This window comes from Sus scrofa, chromosome 12 (assembly GCF_054392235.1).
Source record: "Sus scrofa isolate SSC_HxYL_T2T_F1_AM1 chromosome 12, Sscrofa_HxYL_maternal_Yorkshire_Landrace_v2.0, whole genome shotgun sequence".
NCBI lineage: Eukaryota > Metazoa > Chordata > Mammalia > Artiodactyla > Suidae > Sus > Sus scrofa.
Genome location: NC_139394.1, coordinates 59,500,557 through 59,521,178, shown reverse-complemented (window position 1 = coordinate 59,521,178; position 20,622 = coordinate 59,500,557). Strand labels below are relative to the sequence as shown.

Here is a 20,622-nt window from a genome sequence, read left to right as displayed (position 1 = left end):
TTTCCATTTGCCCATCTCTTGCTCTCTCTTTTTTTTTTTTCCTTTTCTTTTTGGCCGCACTCATGGCATGCGGACGTTCCCAAGCTAGGGATGGAACCCGGGCCACAGCAGCAACCAGAGCCACAGCAGTGACAACACTGCATCCTCAATGTGCTGGGCCACCAGGGAACTCCAGCCCATTTCTAACTTGGAAGAAAAAGCCAAAAACCACTGCAAGAAACCTAAAGTCAAGCTTTCAAGGACCAGAAAGATGGAAAGCGGGAGCATGATCTGCCTTGCCCTTGTGATCAGCTATGTACTCAGCCCAAAGAGCTGATCTCCGTGGGACTCATGCAGGAGGCAAGAATCAAGACTCCATTAAATCACTTTCCTCAGCGGCTGCTAAGGGGCTCCGACCTTCCGAGGAAGCTCAGGCAGCACCGGGGCGAGGCCCTCACCTCGTCCAGCGACTAGCACTGCGCCCAGCAGCGCCCACCGAGCATTCGTTCGCACCATGGCCTCTGTCTCGGCGGTCGCCTGCAGCTACTCTGCCCTCCTCCTGCATGACGATGAGGTGACCGTCACGGAGGACAAGATCAAGGCCCGCGTTAAAGCAGCAGGTGTGCATGTTCAGCCATTCTGGCCACGCGTGTTTGCAAAGGCTCTGGCCCGTGTCCACATGGGGAGCCTCATCTGCAATGTGGGGGCTGGTGGCCCTGCCCCAGCAGCTGACACTGCACCAGCAGGAAGTCCTGCCCCAGCCCCCACCGCTGCCCCAGCTGAGGAGAAGAAAGTAGAAGCGAAGAAAGAAGAATCTGAGGAGGCTGATGATGACAGGGGCTTTGGTCTCCTGACTAGCCTTCTATATAACATTCAGTAATAAAACGCTGAGCTCTTAGGGAAAAAAAAAAAAAAAAAAAACTTCCATTAAATCGAAGTGTCTTCCCGCTTCCAAACCGCTCTACCCGAGAGCTGAACTACCTGGGGACGTTCCTCTGATTCGTGTTTTTACCAAAGGCCATCCTCATCCTGCCTCCCAGGCCCCTCCAACCCCTTCCTAGCACGAGTCCTCTGCTAAGTAGCCCCGCAGCTCAGCCAAAGGTGACTGACGACGCTCTTGAGACTCTCCCCAACAATCTGGGACCAGAATACCTGTGGTTCCCCCTGGCGTGGCCTCTGGTGCACCCTGAAATTTTCTGCCTTTTCCTATAGGAGGGCTGCCTGGTGACTGTGCACATCCAATAGCCAAGTTCCGCATCTCTTTTCTCTCAAGTTCCCAGGGCATGGCCAATACTCAAAACATCCAGTCTATTCTCCAGTATGCAGGCAACCACTTGGGTGTGCAGGCCTCTCCCACAGGCTGATCTGGAGAGGAGCGAGGGGTCCCCAGAGCAGACACCACTGTCCATGCTTGGCCCCACTGCCACCATTTCTGCCCCCCGCCCCCCGGCCCCGTTCCCACTCCTGTTCCAAGTACCAGTATACAAAAGCCCTGTGTGGCCCTAGGCCTAGGGTGCTGGGTGCAGCCTGACCTGCTCTCCACCTGGTGCCCCCTCCAGCCAGGCTCCGAGCCCTCTCTGTGCCCCACACCAGGGCCAGGTGACCCTTTTTGTATCGAGGACTGGTGGGGTCCACAGACCCTTTCTCACTGGCATATTTTTAAATGCAAAAGTAGAACACAGAGGACTGTGTAAGAAATTAATAAATACTGAAATACACTTACCCAAATATTTTCAAAACCCCAGATTTATGATACAGTTAGGTAATGTATGTATTTCTTTATTAATGATTATAAATCAGGATCTAGCGGCCGGTCTGGTACCTTCCATCACTCTGAAGCAGTGAGCGAGCACAAGCAGTATTTCACGAGAGCCGCGCCAGCGCTAACGTGATGTGCAAACGGCTGTGATTTCTGATGGTGGCCAGATCACCGGGGCTCTAGACGCCACTGTGGTATGTGGCCTGCCTCGGCCATGGAGGGAACTTCAGGTAGAGGGGAGGCAACAGCTGGGGGCTGACATCCTCCCGTCCCCATTCATGGGCTCCCCGGATTCTGTCTGGGGACCCCGGTGCTCTGGGTGCCTTTCTGCAGCCCCACCACCCGTCTCCTTCCTTCTCTGCAGCCCCCAGGAGGAGTTGCAGACCCGCAGCTGGAATGGCGCTGGGCGGGGAGGCGGTGTCTTCGTTGCTGGCTTTGAGGATCAAGGCTTTGAGGGTCCCAGGTCTTGGGGACAGACTAGTGGGCAACCGTAAACCCTCTTCCCTTTTGCTCTTGGAGGGATGTTGCAGACAAACGCCCGGTGGCTCCATCCTCCTCAGCCCCGCCCAGGGCTACTGGTACGGCTCACACGGACCAGCACCACCTCTAACCCCCGCCCCCGGCCCCCACCCCAGCCCAGGGCGAAAGCGAGACAGCGGGCGGGAGGCAGGCTTACCTTCGGGCTCCTCCACGCTGCTGGCGGCGGTGGTCGGCGGCGCCACGGGGATCTCTTTGTGAGGTTCCGGGCGGGCGGAAGAGGAAAGAGGGTAAGAACACGTTGCTGTGGGGCCTCGAGGAGCGGGAACCCGGCACCGGCTCCCCCGCCCCTTGCTGGGCCCTCCCTCCCGGGCCCGGGCCTCCCCCAGCAGCCGATGGTCAGGGAGGAGGGGAAGGCCGGCCGGGGGAGCCGGGCACACTGCCTGTTCTCCCGCTGAGCTGACCCTCCACCCGGCGGGCACGGGAGGGAGGGCAAGGCAGGACCCTGCCCCCTCTGCTGTCTGTGTGTGCCACGGACTCGCCTCGGCCCCTGGGGCAGAAGGTGGGGTCCCCAGGCCCTGTGACCATCGCCACCAAGCTGGGTGGCCCGGCTCACCTCTGACCTGGGCTCGGTGGAGGGGAAGGGGTCCGTGGCCGGGCTGGCATGCGGGGGGCTGGGACGGGTCTCCCGCGTGCGGAGAGAAGCCTGCATCACCGGCCAGGCTCCCACGGGCTCCCACCTCACAAGCTAAGGTGTCTCCTCAGTGGGCAGAAAGGGCTGACCACACGGAAGATGGAAGGGCCTGACCAAAGTTTTACCGGCACCATTCCTTTTCCACGTAAAATGGCAACTACTTCCCACAAACGCCTGTGCTCGGCAAAGGACGGGAGGGCCAGCCCGCCTCTGCAAGAGACCCAGGCTTCAAGGCTCTCTTTCGACCACCCTGCGGCACATGCCGTTCCCAGGCCAGGGATCAGATCCGAGTTACGGCTGCCACCTAAGCCACAGCCACGGCAAGGCCAGATCCTTAAGCCACTGTGCCGGGCCAGGGCTTGAACCTTTGTCCCAGCGCTCCCAAGACACCGCTGATCCTGTTGCGCCACAACGGGAACTCCTCTCGGCTCTCCAGCTGAGGCCAAACCACAGACAGACAGTCCCTGAGAGGCAAAGACTCACCTCACCTGGTGAGTGACCATGTGACCAGCGGTCCCCGCAGTGTGATTCTGACCAAACACCTGACTGTGAGGGGAAGACCTCCCTCGGACCCCTGGTCTCTAGATGGGCTGGCACCTGAGGCTTAGGGCATCGGGATGGACTACTCAGGCCTGGGGCAACCTGAGCCACCCATGCAGCCAGCCTCTGCGCCTTCAGAAGGGACAGGCGGAGGACCAGCCCTGGCTTTGGAGTCAAACCTTGCCCTCGGGTGACTTTCTCAGCAACACCGAGCCACAGGTGCGCTGTCAGCAGCTCCTTAAGACGCCAGGCCTCATACCTGGCCCTCTCTGAGCCCACATGAGCTACCTGGCCCCGGGGCTCCCAGGGCTGTGGCGAAACAGACACAAGCATCTTAGGCACTGTCTGGGTGCCTGTGGCCCGGTGCTGGCAGGGGGAGCTCACAGAAGCCTCAGGATGGAGCCAGGCTCTGTAGGGTGCTGGCGGGAAGGCCCGCCCTCAGCACCAGCCCAGCCTTTCCCAGAGCAAGGGGGGAGGGACAGAGCGTCTCTGAAAGCGGGAGTTCCCGCCTCCCAAGGTTTCTGCCTGTGACTCTGAAACATCAGCTCCATTGCAAGGCTTGTCCCCTTGGGGATGAGAAATGCTGGTTCCAGCCTTTCCTGGGAAACTCGACGGCTCCTGAGTCCCTTTAAAGGGCGACCTCATCTGTTTGCCCCATGTTTTCAGAAGCCCAGACGGCAGTGCCGGTGTTCTCCAGCTTTCTCCTTTTTTTTTTTTTTTTTTTGTCTTTTTGTCTGTTGTTGTTGTTGTTGTTGCTGTTGCTATTTCTTGGGCCGCTCCCGCGGCATATGGAGGTTCCCAGGCTAGGGGCTGAATTGGAGCCGTAGCCACCGGCCTACGCCAGAGGCACAGCAACGCAGGATCCGAGCCGCGTCTGCAACCTACACCACAGCTCACGGCAACGCCGGATCGTTAACCCACTGAGCAAGGGCAGGGACCGAACCCGCAACCTCATGGTTCCTAGTCGGATTCGTTAACCACTGCGCCACGACGGGAACTCCCAGCTTTCTTTCTAATCACGTTCACTTTGCAGCTTTTTGGATGGACGGCAAAGAGCCCGGTGAGCCTTGAGACCCTGACAATTAGACGTGAAAAACGTTTCAACTTGCTCTGCCCTCGATGGAGGCTACAAGCTCAACCCTCTGGGGCTGGGGTTCGGGCTATCCGCTATTACTGGACCCCTGCCAACACGAAACACCTCCCGATGGTGCAAGTGGTCAGAACAGCTGCTGGAACCATGCAGCCAATGTGTCCTGGATGTGAGGCCACACCCAAGTCAGACGGATGAGGCGTATCTCAGCCTCCCCCCTGGTGTGGGGGGATTCCCTGCAAGGTCTGTGGGGGCCACTCTGAGGACCCCAAGAGGCTGCCGGGCTGAGGGGGCCCCCCAGCCTCCTGCTTCTGCCTCAGGCTGTTTTGTTTGTTTGTTTTGGCTTTTTAGGGCCACATGCATGGCATATGGAGGTTCCCAGGCTAGGGATCCAGTTAGAGCTATAGCTGCCGGCCTACACCACAGCCACAGCAACGCAGGATCCTTAACCCATGAAGTGAGGCCAGGGGTCGAACCCACGTCCTCATGGATGCTAGTCTGGTTTGATAACCACTGAGCCACGACAGGAACTCCTGCCTCAGGCTCTTTGTTCCAAGCTCCTCCAACTTGTCCTGAGAAGCTGGTACCCAGCCGGAGCTCCAGGCACTGAAAACCTAAAGCCGGGGTTGGCGGGTGTGTCCTGCAACTACTCAATTCTGCCCTTACAGCCCCAAAGCAGCCACAGGCAGCAGAGGAACAAAAAGGCATGGCTGGGTCCCGTAAAACTTTATGGACACAAAACTCTTCATTTCATACCATCTTCACAGGTCATCAATTGTTAGTCTTTGCGTTTTTGTTTCATTTTAAAAAGCATTTTTAAAAAAACAAATAAATAAACAAAAAGCAAGAAACCATCAAGCCACACAAAAACAGGCTGTGGCTCAAATCCCCAGGCGAGGTGCACACCCCTGCTCCAGAGAGGCAGACTTATTTCTGGGGTCTGCCAAGTAGGCTGGATTTGCTCCTCCTTCATTCCCCTTTCTGGGCTCGGCCCTGCACAAGGAATCGAGGCAGTCAAGGCCAGCAGTGCCCAGCCAGGTCTGACTTCCACCCAGGGCAGCCCCTCCACCTGGAACACCTGAGCGATCCTACCAGTTGTGAGATGTTACAACTCTTACCGCAAAGCCCCTGAGTGGCCCCTGCCACCTTGCTCGTCCCCCTCCCCAGGTTCTGGCATCTCAGGGGCTGACAGCTGGCCTGCCAGGGCCTCTACGACCTCAGGGAGGCTGCCATCCTTCCTAAGGGTGGGGGCCTGCATGGGAGCCCTGCCGGGCTTCTCTCCAAGGCCTTGTGGACTCCGTCCTTTCTGTTCCGAGTCTGCCAGAGGCGGGGGCTCCTGGCATGCCCGCAGCAGCAGTAGTGGCCGCCCCTGGTTCAGGTCCCCCACTCCCCGCAGGCCCAGGCTCAAGGTGGAATATGGGAGCAGGACTCGGGGAAAGGGAAGGAGCCTGCTTCCCCTGGGGGAGCAGGAGATTTCGTCTTTGTCAGAACAGAGGGACACAGATGGGCTTGGGGAGGTCTCATGGGGCCCCTCTGAGCGCAGAGATCCACGGGAATCAGCACTACCCCCACTGGATGGGGGAGGGGAGACCAGCCTCCGGAAAGCCCCGCCCCCCGCCCAAGCCCCGCCTCCAGAAGTTGGCTCCCGCGTACTTATGCAGGGGGCGATGGGGGAGCGGCTCTGCTGGTAGCCCTTGGCGCAGCGGTTGCAGGTGACGCCGGTCACGCCGTCCTTGCAGGGACACTGGCCCGTGGTCTGGTTGCAGGTCTTGCCAGCGGCGCCCACCGGGTGACAATCACAGGCTGTAGAGAACACACAACATGGGGTCAGAGGGCAGGAGTGGCCAGAACACACACACACACACACACATGCACCCCTGGGGGGGCCCTCCCCAGCCAACAGTGCCCTGGACCCCAGCCCAGCGGAAGAGCAAGGCTGGGGCTGGCAAGCCCGCACGTTCCAGAAGCTCTGATGATGGACCACCTGCCTACCTGGAAGCGGGGGAAGAGAATGAGAACTGACGGCCTTGAAAGGAGTGTATGGGCAGCAGAGGTCCTTATGGAACCCTGGGAAGAAGGCCGACACACACTGTGGGGTTATAGTGCGTGCAGGAGGCGGAACTGTGGGTACCCCTGCCCTGGACCGGCTGGTGCGTGCCCTCTGCCCCCTCTGCCCCCAGCCAGCTTCTGGCCCCCAGGCTTTGGTCCTCCCCACACCGGGGGGGAGGGGCCTGATGGAGCGCTGAGGGTTGCCAGGTCAGAGGGAGTCAGCAGGGAGGTATGACACCCCTCCTAGGCTGCCATCCCCACTCTGCTCTGTCCACCCATGGTGACGCGCAGCCAGCAGTCTGAGACTCAGGCTTCAGAACACGAAACACAGCAGGTGCAGCACTAGGAAGCGTCACGGGGATCGCTGAACTCCAGATGCAAAGAGGCAGCCCAAGCTGCGAGGGGCCACGAAGCCCTGATTCTCGGGTTCTTGGCTGCGCATCCCACACCCCTCCTCCCAATTCAGAACAGGCCAGAGCGCTGGGGTTGCCCCCCTTGTCACACTGTGCCCTGAGGCTCCCTCCCTGTGTTCCAAGGACCCGATCCCAGCCATGAAATGACCAGAGGAGTTTGAGGGGACATGCCCTCTACAGCGGACTAAATGGCTGTCCCGCTCCCCTCTGCAAATTCATATGCTGAAGCCCTCACCCCCCACATTAGGAGGTGAGGCCCTTGGGGGGTAACTCAGTTTGACGGAGGTCATGAGGTGCGACCCTCGCGGTGGGCTTAGCACCCTTATGGGAAGAGGAATTAAGAAGGATCTCTACAAGCGCACGGCGAGGCCACAGTCTGCGGAGCAGGAGGCAGCCTCCAGCAGACGCTGAGTCCGAAGGCACCTTCCTCTTGGATTCCCGGCCTCCAAAACCAAGACGTAGCTGTTGTCTAAGTCACCCAGCCCACGGCGGGTTTTTCGGTTTTGTTTGGTTTTGTTTGACCACTGCACCTGTGGCATATGGAAGTTCCCAGGTGAGGAGTCGAATTGGAGCTGCAGCTGCAGCCTATGCCTCAGTCACGGCAAGGCCAGATCCTTAACCCCCTGAGCAAGGCCAGGGATAGGACCTGCATCTTCAGAGAGACAACACTGGGTCCTTAACCCACTGGACCACAACAGGCACTCCTCTGGTCATTTTCCTAGCGCAGCCCAAGTGGACTAAGACACCCCCTAACTCCGCGATGCTTGAGCAAGATCTGCGGTACCTGCAGATACAGTCCCCTGCCTCCCTGGACGCAGGCAGTGGACCCAGAGTGGGAGGCAGGATGAAGGAGGCCAGCCTTCGGCCTGTCCCCACCTCCCCGGGCCCCCTGCGCCCTCCCCAGGGAATCCTGGAGAGGGTAGGGAGTTGTCTGCAGGAGGACAGCCTGCAGGAATTTCACTTGGTGCCAGAGCTGCTCTGTTTCTACCCCAAATGGAAAAAATCTCCACGGGAATAAGTGAGAGCGGAGCTCCCCAAAGAGCCAAATTAGCTCTTCCCCGCAGCGGAGCTGCTCAGCGTGAGGCCCGAGGCTCTGGGGGAAGATCCAGCCGCTCCCACCGGGTCGGCCTCGGGCCCAGGAGTGGCTGCGGAGGAGCAGGAGGCAGAGGAAGGAGGAGGGAGGCGGCGGCGGGAAGCAGAGGAAGGTCAGGAACGGTTTGTGAAGCTGTGGACACGAGAGCGCTTCTGGAAGCCCTGGGAGTGGGGGTCGGGGCCATGGGGGTTCCGTGTCGGGTTAGAGGAGGGCTGGGGACGCAGACCTGGGGGGGACAGGGCACTGTCCCACCCCTCCCCTGTACGGAGCAGCGAGTCCTTTTGTTAGAAACGCATCTTAAATCTATGAATTCAAGTTCATTCCCTTTTGGTTTTTTCTTCCTCTTCCTCCTCTTCTTCCCCCCCCCAGCCCGGATGCCTGCTGTGGATGATCATGGGAGGAGGGGAGGTGACCTCTGACCTTCCCCTCCAGCCTCTCAGATCCGTCTGTGATGGGAACGGAGAGGGAGCCCGAGGAGCATCTCTGAGCGGGCCTCATGAGAGCAGAGGGCCCAGCATGGGACCAGGTGCCCAAGCCCGTGACGTGGGCGTGGGCATCGGGTGGCCGTGGACTGCCGAGGCTGCTGCCAGCTGACCTCCCGTGGCTGCTTCGCAGGCCTGCTGGTAATCCGGAAAGCCATGCCAAGACGCCCTCCCCGCCGCGCTGACGGAACGCAGCTGTGTGCCAGTAACTTCGGGGCCTTGGACTTGGCCAGACAGAGGTCACCGAAGGTTGCCTGGTCACTGGAGGGTCAGAGCCCACTCACCCCCAGGTCCAGGTCATCTTTGCCGAGGCCGGAGCTGGCCCAGAGCAGAGCCTGGTGGGAAGGGGTGTGCAGCGCCCTCACCCACGGGCCCAGGAAGCAGGTGGACCCTCGATGGCGCGGCTGGCGTGCTGCCAGCTGGGGTGGGCAGAGCTGAGGGCCATCCTCACTGATGCAGGGCAGCTGTGCCACTTTGTGGAGCAGGCACATCCTTAGGCCCATCCTTTGATTAAAAGAGAGGGCGCTTTGCTGTGTGGCTTCCGAATCTTTCTCCCAAGATTCTGCCAGGCCCTTTTGCCTGGATTCCCAGAGACAGGAGGCTGGGCTGCCACGCAAATTACTGCTCCCCAAGAGAAGCTGGCTGGGTCCCAGAGGGCGGGGGCTCTGGAGGCTGCTTAGGGCACCTCCAGGGAGGTAGGCTTCAAGGCCCCTTCAAGGAGACAGACCTCGAAGCCTCCGGCCAAGACAAGAATTCCCAGACCCTTATCCTGGCCCCACCCATCTGACTGTAATATACCCTCCCCCTCCTTGAGCCACCTGGCCAACTCCCTCCTGCCCCCGACTAGGAAAGGTATGTGGCCCACTCCTCACACCACCTCTCTAGAGGCCTTATATGCCCCCAACCAACCAGCAAGTGTATCATAGGACCCCTCTGCCCTCAACCAATCAGCAGGTCAGCAGGTGTATCATGTGACCGCTGCTCTCCCAGGGCTATAAAAACAGACATGACTACATGTTGGGCAGCAGCTCCCCTAGATCATCAGGAAGTCATCCTGCTGCGCTAGCAGCATCCATCTCATATCTCAAACTCTTCTTTCTCTTCACCTCGCCACGCTGGAAAATTCTTCTTTCTGACCCATGTGCACAGACCACGACACAAAGGGGTGGAACCACCCCCAACGGTGGAGCCCTCCTGCAGCGCAGCACAGCCACCCAGACACCTGGGAACACTCGGGCACATCCACACCCTCCTCCATCACCCTTCTGGTCCTCCCACCAGCTATGAACTTGGCATGACCGTACAGAGGAGCCCACGGACTGAACAGAACTGCCGGCAGAGGGAGCAGCGCTGGGAGATGGAAAGGCCTGATTTCTGAGTGCATCGCCAGGGCCCTCGCCCCCCCGGACTGCCCCCAGGCTTCTTGTTCTGCCAGGAGACATACACGCATCCCTAGTGACATCGAGGCCAGGTGGAATCTCCGTTACGTGCAGCCAAATGCGGTCCCAAGAGAGACTTTCACTGTGCTCCTTCTCAATTCCAAGCTACGTGGTCCCAAAGGAAGGCCGCTTCCCCAAAGCCCATGAATAAGGAAAGCCTAAGTTACACCCTCTGTGCAAAGAAGGGTGAGCTTCAAGGTGTGGGGAGCACTGCCGGGTGACCACAGCCTGCAGTGGGTCCTCGAATGCCTTGCACAAGGGACTTGGCCAGCAGTGTCACAGGAAGCAGGTCTGAGCTGCCCACTGGTTACCAAGGAGACGCCGGCCCTGGTCCTTAGGGAGAGAAAGCCAAAGGGATCCTGCTGTAGCCCCACACCCCAAGCACCCAGACACGTGGAGATGCCACAGACGCTCCTGCACACACAGCGCCACAGCCGGCAGGGGAGCGCAGGGCCGCCCTGACTCTGCCGAGAACCAGGTCTGGGTCAGAACATCTTCCGCCACAGGAAGCTGCTGGGTGACTCCTGTTTCCCTGGAAGTCAGCCACTTGGGGCAGAGGTCAGGCCGGTCCCTGGGAAGTCACCCCTCTGCACGCAGCAGGCAGCACCTGGGCCTGGGGCACAACCTACTCGTTTTTCCACAAAGAGGAAGGTGAGAGCAGGCGGAAGCCCGGGGCCTGAGAAGGCAGCAGGGTTCGGTTTCTCACGACCACGCGGGCTGGAGGGCCTCCCAGCTCAGAGGAGAACCAGACTGTCCTTGCTCCAGGTCATCAGCCGGGAACAGCCAGCTCAGGACACACAGATGTTTCAGATGGGCGTCAGGAGATCCCGGTCTGACCCTGCCCTGCCACTAATGCTGTGCGACCCTGGATCAGCACCTCGCTCTCTCTGAGCCTCCGACGGCTCCCCACTAAGGACAGAGTCCATACTTGCCCTAGCCTGCTTCCGGCTCAGCAGGCTAGGGCTTGGCTTCCACACGGCTCCAAGGATTCAAGGCAGCACGGCCTGCCCCCCGGGGCCATCACCCGCACAGCCACAGTCCAGCACAGTGTCCTGGCTCAGGGCACCGGAAAACCGCTCCTGCAGCCAGGCCTTCCCTCCACACCCAGGGGCCCGACACCACCCCCCGCTGCACTGGGCCGAACCTCCTCTCTGAGATGTGGTTTGTCAGCTCTGAGAAGGGCGCCACAAAGCTGACCTGGATCCCGGAGGCTTGTCCCGAGCCCCTCCTGCTCCCTCTGACAGGCTGCCCTGAAGGCCTGTGGCCTCCGTCGGGGCGGTGCACCCTCTGGGCTGGCCCTCTCTCCATGGCAGCTCACGCCACAGCTGTGGAAATCCATCCTGGGCTCCCGTGGGGACTGGCTCCACGCAGTGACCCCAGGACACGTGCTTGTGGAGGGGAGGGGAGCAGCCCCACGCAGGAGAGAAGAGAGAGCCACCACGGCACCGGGCCTCACTTTAGACGTCCTTCCCGCAGCCACGCCAGCCGTGGAGCACTGGCCTCAAGCTCTGAATTAGTGTTCCCGGAATTCAAACGCTGACGTCCTGACTCCAGTGTCTCAGGATGCGACTGCACCTGGAGGCAGGCTCTTTAAAGAGCAGATAAAGGTAAAATGCAGCCACCAGGCTGGGCCCCAAGCAACACGACTGGTGTCCTCCTAAGACAAGAGGACACAGACACACGCAGAGGGAGCAGTCGTCAGAGCCTCTGTGACCACTCGGGTCCCCCAGCATGTACCCCACAGCAGTCCTCACTGATGCATTGACCTGAGGGCTGTTTCCAAGAGGTGGCCCACGGGGCCTCAGGCGGGGACTGCGCTGGGGGTCCAGGCTGAACAGGAGGCTGGCGCGGGGTCGGGGGCAAGGCCTGCACCAACTGCTTCTCTGGGGACCCTGCCCATGGGCAGCCCTGTGCTGGGAGCCTTCTGTGCCGGTCTTTCAAGAAAGGGCCAAACCCCAGGTGCTGGGGGCAGCCCTGTCCAGCCAAGGTCTGGAAGACACACCCCTTCCAGGACCCACTGGGCCTCCAAGGCCCAGAGGGGAGCGTTAGGGAGAGAAACCACCCTGCCCTGAAGCCGTGGTGCTGCTGGCGGTGAAGGTGGCAGCTGCCTAGAGCCAGGCAGGGGGCCCTGGGACTCCAAGGCCCACCTCTGCCTGAGGCGCTGGGTTAGGACGAAACCCCTCCTCGCCCGGAGTGAGGCTCTCTGTGTCCTCGGACGCCTCCCACAAAGCAAGCAGGAGCGGGCGGGCCCTGCCACGTGGGCCAGGCTGAGCTCTGGCTGTTGTGAGGGTCGGGGAGGAGGAGAGAGGTTGCTGAAAGTCACCGGGCTCCAGGGAACGTGTCTGGCCTGGGCCCCGCTGTACCCCAGCTCCCACGTGGAGCAGGTGCTCCTAAGCACGTGTTGGATCAGTGCAAACACTCGGGGCCAATCTGCCGCCCTCGCCCTCCCTGTGGGGAAGAGGCCGTTTCGTGGCCCCTGTGAATCTGGAGGAGAGGAGGAGGGACCCGCAAAAAGCTCCTCCTGTCACATCCTAGACCACGGGCGACCTCGCCCACGCACACTGCCCACTCCTAGACTCTCCGTGCTCATGAGGGAGCGAGGAGAATTTAAAGCCACAGATAATCCGCCGGCTTCTTCTCACCTCCTCCGAGGCTCTGCTTTTCTTTCGCCCAGCGGTCGCTAGGAAGGCACAAAAGAGTAAATGTTTCAAGTCACATGGCCTCTCTTTCCCCCACCGCTTTTGCAGCAAGACGGCAGGGAGTGGAAGGGGAGCCCCGTAACCCCAAACTGGTTATCGGACCCTCCGAGATCTCGTTAACTCCGGGCTTCCTGCACCTGATTTACAGCTGAGGCGAAAGGCACAGGTCCTACAGATGGTTCCCAGAGTGTGCCCGAGTGGGTGGGTGTGGTCCGCAGGGCATGCACTGGCTCGGGCAGGCACGCAGCGGCTCTACATCTTCTCATTTAATCTACACCGAAACCCTAGAAGGGACTGTTATTCCCATTTTCAGATGAGAAAACAGAAGCACCAAAGAGTGACCACTTCGCCCTGAGGTGGAACTCGAACCCCGGTCTCAAGAAATCCAAGCTCCGTGCCTTTAAAAGCTCTTCATCCCAAGCCTGTGGCTGGGGTCCACCTGCTGCTCCCTGGCAGCAAATGCGATTTCCCAAGTAAAATGCACCTGTTAACTAGGGGAGCGTGAGGATCGGGGGCTTTTCTGCTCAGCCCCGGGCCCCTGGGGACTCTCCAGGAATGTCCATATGGAATCAGGATGAGAGCAGCCTTCAGAGGCAAGGGGACTGACACCCAGGGAGGTGACAAAACTGGCCAGGGGTGCCCAGCAGAATGAGATGGAGGGCTGGGTCTGAAAGATCCCGCTTCAGAAGAGCAGGGGACCTCGAGGGCCGGGTCACAAGATGGGTGACTCTCTTCATCTGTAAAGACTGGGACACCACCACCTGCACCTGATGTCCAGGCTCTGCCAGCTTCTCTGAGCCCCCAAGTCACAAACTTCAGCGACATGAGACATTGTTCTACTGGATCATTTTTTAAATGATAGATTTTTGAATTTTTTTAATTAAAGGGTTTTCAAAGCGAGCACGTGGGATGTGGAACATCAAAGCTGGAGGGGCCTCGAGGATCGAGGGACGGTGTATCTGAATGCGACTTCACAGATGCGGAGACCACGGTCTAGGGAGGGCCCGTGACTCGTGTGATGCTCGCTGGGCCTTGAGACTGGAGCCAAGCTGGAGATCAGGATTCTTTTTTTTTTTTTTTTTTTTTTTTGTCTTTTGTCTTTTTTGTTGTTGTTGTTGTTGCTATTTCTTGGGCCGCTCCCGCGGCATATGGAGGTTCCCAGGCTAGGGGTCGAATCGGAGCTGTAGCCACCGGCCTACGCCAGAGCCACAGCAACGCAGGATCCGAGCCGCGTCTGCAACCTACACCACAGCTCACGGCAACGCCGGATCGTTAACCCACTGAGCGAGGCCAGGGATCGAACCCGCAACCTCATGGTTCCTAGTCGGATTCGTTAACCACTGCGCCGCGACGGGAACTCCGAGATCAGGATTCTGACCCCTGCACTCCCCGGGGAGCACAGGCCACAGGTGGAGCTGAGCTCGTCCCCAGGGGCTCGCCTCTCCTCTGACGGGCTCGCACCACAAGGGTGCTGGCCTCGACTGGACCCTGGGGTTGTGGTCTCTATCCTCTGAGCTGGGAGCCGCTCCAGCCACTGAGTACCTTCCACCCAAGACGACCAACCCCTTTCCCCGCAGCCGCCAAGATGACAGAAGAGGAACGGTGACAAGGAGCCCACAAAATGCAAGGGCGTCTCTGGTTTCTAGGCTTTTACAGGCTGCACGGACGTAACCCTGCAGCCCGGAAGGGACAGGGGTCTCAGGTTCCTAGCTGTGCTGCCACTAAACCCTCAGATGACCAGAGCTAGAGTTTCTCCCTCTCTCTCTCTCTCACACACACTATGTAGCAGTGATGACTACTCCATCCCATCTTTCATCTGGACACTAGAGCATCAGACTGTACCACTAAGCTCCCAGACTTACCAGTAGGATGCAAACTTTTACAATTGTAAAGACACATCCCCCTCCACCCAGTTTTCAGCAAGACGCCATCAAAACACTGAAACTTATGGATGCTAAGTCTCTCCCCTCTAAGGAAGAACTCCTAGGCCCCCTCTGAGTCGTCGCTTGCTCAACACACGAGCAAGTCTCCGTACTGATTTCTCATTCTCCTTACTGTCCCGCTTCTCAGCCTTGGCTACAACGCCGAGGGGTTAAGGAGCCCAGGGGGTGGCCCCAGGCACCAGCTTCCTCCCCAACCCTTGGCAGAGCTGCTGGAAGAAACAGCGGGGGATGGGGGCAGCGAGCAAGTCCTGGTGAAGACGGTGTGGACCAGCACGGGCTTCTGCTCACACCGCCCGCCCCTTCTTAGCGGCCAGGCAGCGCTCAGCCCTGCTGACTGGACTTGAACGGGGGAAAGAAACAGGCAGCTCTGAGCGGGGATGCTAGATGCGGTGGGCAACGTCCCCTTCTCATCACAATTCGGTTCACGGGAGCCCCCTGGAATGTCTTTATCCATCACAGATGGTTTGGGGAGATGATAAATTAATATCGTTTAAATGGAGGCATGGCTGAAATGGTTAAATGGTAAGTCTTCTTTGCTGCCTCTAAAGAGAAAGAGCCCGCAAGTCCATAAAGAAGACAAATGGTAAACAAAACCGCCTATCTTCTGACAGATTCCAGGACGAGTATCATTCACACAGCATTCTGCGAGAAAAGGGAGAGATTCATCTGGTCTGACTTTGTGCAGGACAACAGCCTGCGCCATAATGAGCCCTTCCCAGGGCTGTGAAATCGCGCTGAATAGGGGGAGAGTGCAGCCGCCTGTCCCCTGGGCATGTTGATTACAGTCCTTTGTATGCACCAGCCCTGCCAGCCCCGGTCTGGTTCTAAACTAGGGGAGGGCAGAAAGAACCCAACAAATTTGTTGCTATGAAACTTCCCCAATGGGGGACGGGGCAATGCTGTTTGGGATGGAGTGCCCTTGCTCCAAGCTGTTCTTGTCTGGGTTCCACCCCTGCTCTCAACTGAACAAGGCTGGGAGGCAGCCAATCACCAGCAGTGTATGGGTGGCCTCAGCCCCCTGCCCAGGGCTCCTCCCAGGCCCTGGGAGGTCAGGGGGAAAAGCCCCCCCACCCTCGCCCCCCCGCAGGGTTATTCCCAAGCACCCTCAGGCCAATGGCCAATCCGAGTCAAGAGGACCCCAGAAAATGCATCTGAAACAGAGCAGAGAAGTGCAGCCTTGGCCCCAAGATCTCCCACAGGGCCAGGGCTGGGGGTGACTCCACACCTACACGATTCTGGAAGCCTCTGAGAGCAAACCATCCGAAATCAAAATGCTGGGACCAAATGGTTCAACCAAGGAAACCGTTTCCTTAAACCATCCTCAGGACAGTGGACGCCACGGTGCGCGCGCGCGTGTGCCTGTGTGATGGAGACACCCCTGTCTGAAGATCTCCGGGGAACACATCCCCTGCCGGTGTCTGAACTCCCACAGCATTTATGCCAAGATCCCAGCGTCTTTCTTTGGTAGGAAGTGTTCTGTGACGGAACTGCTGATTCAACGTTCCCACAGCCCCTCAGGCGGTGACACCAGGAAAAGAAGAGCTGAGGGGGAAGATCCGGAACTTTCAAGGCATGCCACCAATGAAATGGCAGGCCCTTTCAGATCACATTCTTCTCACCAATCAGAAAGCAGATCTTTCAGGCGTTGTCTTTTCTCACCAATCACGAAACAGGGCACTTAGGGCAATGCTTTTCCTCACCAATCAGGAGGCAGGATCCTTGAAGGCTTTCTCCACCAATCAGGAGGCACTGAGAGTCCCCCCCACCCCTTTCCTGAGACGTTTCCCCAGCAGGATAAGCAGGTGTCGTGCTGAGCAGAGTCCATCCTTGTGTTTCTCCTCTTCCATGGATGGGTTCTTCTCCCAGGTTACCACCGCAGCACTTGCTGTCAAGGGTTGGGAGGAAAGACACAGCCACCCAGGCTGGCCACAGTATTTGAACTAAGGCAGGATCACACCTTCATCTGCCCGCATCTGTCCCTCCTGGAAACCAGCAAAGGAAGCCAGCATCCTTAACCAGAGTGGCAGAGCCTGGGAGAATGATCTGCGGGTTCCCACGACCCTGTGGCCTCCTGACACCTCACTCCCAGCAGTGAGAAGCCACACACAGCCTTCGTCCCTCCCCACAGCAGCAGAGGAAAGGGAGGGGAGGCAGATGGCAAGATGACCAAGGCCCTGCTCCTTCCTGATTCTCCAGGTGACATGCCTTCCCTGCTCTGACAGCAGAAACTGGCACCACAGGAAATGACCACTGCCCTTTCAGGCAGAGACCAGACCTTTGCACCCACCAGCACAGGGCTGCCCACCTGAGTGGCTCTCGTTGACTAAAATTTCTTGGCCAAATCCCCAAGAAATCTATGCGCAAGCAGTTTGTTTACAAGACCCTGACTCCAATTTCTTCTGTAGAAAAAAGACAATAAACACGTGGGCACAAGGCACTGGCTCCCTTCCAACGCCATTCTCTGAAAACCCAAAGCCCTCCTTCCCTGGTGCCCCTGCCTTGCTGCCACCAGAGGCATTTCCTGGATCCCTTTGCCCAGGTCATCTTCTCAGTTCCAGCTCAAAGCTTCCAGGGGATTCTCACCTGGATCAGTTTGTTTTTGGGAGTTTTGTTTCTTTGTTGTTTTTAATGTGGAAATAGCCCAGCTACCTTTATGCTTAAATTTCTCTCAGCAACCACCAGAGGCAGCCTTAAGTCCACAGATCTGGAAGTAGAGTGGACTTGTGTGCTGGGAGCCACCCTATCCATCCCCCGCTCACTTGGAATCCAAGGGTTTCTCCTGGAGCAAAGAGACAGGACCCTGCTTTTTGGAGAAAAGCACTCTGCAAGAGCAGGGCCAGCCTCGGGAGTCCTGCACTCAGAAGGGTACATGCTTGGTCGAAACTCTACTGGCCATTTTGAAATTCTTAGCAATTCCTGAACACGAAGCCCCAGGGGTTTTCATTTTGCACTGGAGCCTGTGAATTATGTAATCAGTCCAGCACACAAGTGCCCGACATCTGGTGGATTTCCTGTTAAGAAGATGATACTTTGGCTGCATCCAAGGCTAAGCAGTGGCCACAGAAGGGGTTCTCTGCTGCAGCCCATCATCTGGGCCTGTGTCTGCATGGCCCGGGTCCGCCCCGCGCCAGGGTCTTTACAGGTCCCTGGGAGGACCCCCATCCATGCTGGCTTGGGGCCCAGGAGCCCTCGGAGACCACTCTCCTCCGGAAGCCATGCTCACAGCAAGCCCTGGCTCCAGGCCCCAAGTTTTGGACCCGGAGAGCCCTGGTTCCTGGAATTCCCAAAAGCAAATGTTGGGGGGAGGGAAGGGGGCGGGCACTTTCCCCTCCCCCATGGTCACTAAATCCCCTGGCACTTCATCAGCTCCTCTGAGTCATCTGACCATTGCTTCATTTTTGTCAGTGGGAGAAAACAAACAGGCGAAAAGTTAAAACATTACTGCTTGCTTCGGTGAGCGAAAATAGAGTCCCCCGTCTCCCTGTAGGTTTTTTTTTTTTGTCCTGAGACGTGAAACTATTTGCAGGTGGATTAAAGCGCTCCTCTGAGCCCCTCCCCCCTCGCCCCTCCCCATGCGGCCGACCTCGCCGCCGCCGCGAAGGTGCGCGTCTGTGGGGGCGTGGAGGGGCGGGCGGTGGGGGCGCGCACACATCCCCCCACATGCATCTGTGCGGGGTTTGGTGAAAGAGGGTCCTTTGTAAGCTGGGTGAACATGACCCTCGCCCTGTGGTATGCGGCGCACCTGTGCGCGCGGAGGGGGCGGGGCCCAGGCTGCACCCTCGCGGGGCTCACACCTCCTTTCTTCTCCCGGGCCGCTCCTCCGCCGCCCCTTTGTTCCTCCCTGCACCTCCAAATACCTGCGAGGCGTGCGTGCGTGCGTGCGTGCCATGGGGACGAGGAGGAGGAGGACGGGGGGAGGGGGAAGAGGGGAGGGAGGAGAGGGGTGGGGGGGCGGCCCCCGGCCCCGCCCCGCCTACCTTTGCAGGCCTTGCGGTGGGTGATGGGCTTGCCCAGGTCGCGGAAGTAGCCCTCCTTGCAGTAGTGGCAGTGGCGACCGGCCGTGTTGTGGCGGCAGTTGAGGCAGACGCCCCCGCTCTTGCGCCCCGACAGCTTGTAAAGCTCCATGTTGAAGCGGCAGCGGCGAGCGTGCAGGTTGCAGTTACAGGCTGCGGGAGGCAGGACACCGATCAGGCAGGGGCGTGGGAGACCCCGTCCGCCCCCCACCCGGCTCCCCTCCTCCGCTGCCCCACCGCGAGGCAGCCTCTGCTCGGGAGCTTTTCCTGGGCCCTCCTGTTTGCATCCATCCGAACGTACTGACCGCCTGGCAGGACCTGAACCTTCATGGCCAGGCGCCTGCTTCCCTCCCAGGTAGAGAACCTTCTTTTCCCTCAAAGAACCCCACCCCCCCCCACCCCCACGGAGTTGGGAGGTGCCACTGGCATCCTCCGCGTGCCCCAGTGCTGCTTGTTAGGAGCTGAGCTGTGTTCCCCTCTTGCCTGTGCCGAAGCCCTAACCCCCAAACCTCCAAATGTGCCTGTATTTGGACTCATCCTGAAAGAAGACCCAGCTTGGAGATGGGGCCTTGGAGGAGAGGATTACATTTAAGTGAGGCCATTAGGATGGGCCCGAGTCCAGTCTGACTAGTGTCCTCTTTTTATAAAGATTCAGTCTGGACACACAGAGAGACGGCAGGGGTGCACACGCTGGGTTAGAAAAGACCACAGGACGACGCAGGCAGGCGGCCGCCTGCACGCGGAGGAGAGAGGCCTCCGGAGAAAACAAGCCTGCCCACACCCCGATCTGGACTCCGGCCCCCCAGTCGTGAGAAATCAAGGGGTGCTGGTTAACCTCGAGGTGGGTGGTATTTTGCCACAGTAGCGGGAGCAGACACACGCACTGCTTCCAAGCATCACCTCTACGCCCCCCCCCCCAAACCCCGCCGCACTCCCCCACTTCCTTGTTCTCCGGCCGCTGGAATGGACGCTCTCCTTTTCCCACGCCTCCTCCTGCCACAGAGGGCTCAGGGCCCTGCCGCGGTGTCTTCCCTCCCACCCACACACCTGGCCGCTGGATCCTCTGGACAGGTCCTCAGCATCCCCCTCCCTTGCCCTCCCCGTGCCTGCTCCCCCCACGCCCCTCAGGACTCCCTCTACTAGGATGCTCTCTTGAGCCTGCCTTGCTCCCCCTTCATGGCACTGACGCCCTCTGTACTCCCACTCTGAAAGCAGCATTTCCAGCTTCTGCTTTGGGGTCTCCGAGGGGACCCAGGGGCACTTCCCCCAAACCCACTTGCTGCTCTGCACCCATCAGGCCTCGGGCCCTCTGTCACCTGCGCTGAGCCCTGCAAGCTCCCAACACTGTAGGCAGCAGGAGTTCCGAGCACCTAGCTGAGGAGGTCTGGTACCTACTTAAAATCTTGCAATAGCTCCCCACTGAAAAAACCTGCATCACTTAAGGGCCTTCCTGGGCTGTGAATAAACGTCCTGCTCTTCCCTCCACCGGAGCTCAGCTCATCACCCCTCCCCCCCTTACATTTCAATGGCTATGACACTTTTTCAGATTCTAGAGCATGCCACGTGGAGGTCCCCTCTGGCTTTGCATCCGCTGTGCCTTGCCTCCTAGGACCCTCTGCTCTCAAGCCCTCTTCTCATCTCCTGGGTTGGTTTCCATGTCCCTTCCAGGCCCACCTCCACCTCCCGCCAGCCCTGCTCCCGCTCAGGGGCTCTGGGCTCCCCCCGCACGTAGCCCGGCCCCCACCCCAGCCCTCCTCCTACTGCTCTGTGACGGGGCCACCTGCTTCTTCTTTAGGCTTCTAACACCAGGATATCTCCAGCTTCAATCTGGCCTAATCTTGCTCATTCTGCAACATGATGTGCCCTTGCTTTTGTGCTGAGCTTGTTTTAAGTGGCATTTTATGTGGTTGCTGAAGAAAGGCATGTTTCATACAGACCCGTGAAAAACAAAA

At 59.1% G+C, this 20,622-nt stretch overlaps 1 protein-coding gene and 1 pseudogene across 5 annotated transcripts in view; one reads left to right on the top strand and one right to left on the bottom strand.

Moving 5' to 3' along the window:
* The window catches only part of NTN1 (netrin 1), a 241,409-nt gene that overhangs the window by 50,123 nt on the left and 170,664 nt on the right, over window positions 1–20,622 (bottom strand). For all 5 annotated transcript variants that reach the window (XM_084982995.1, NM_001044548.1, XM_021066258.2 and 2 more), the window contains 3 exon segments: window positions 18,635–18,823; window positions 6,193–6,342; window positions 2,415–2,468 (listed from right to left, as the gene is read on the bottom strand). In XM_084982995.1, the coding sequence (XP_084839121.1) occupies window positions 2,415–2,468; window positions 6,193–6,342; window positions 18,635–18,823 (393 nt within the window).
* On the top strand, window positions 494–1,343 carry LOC110255883 (large ribosomal subunit protein P1 pseudogene; annotated as a pseudogene).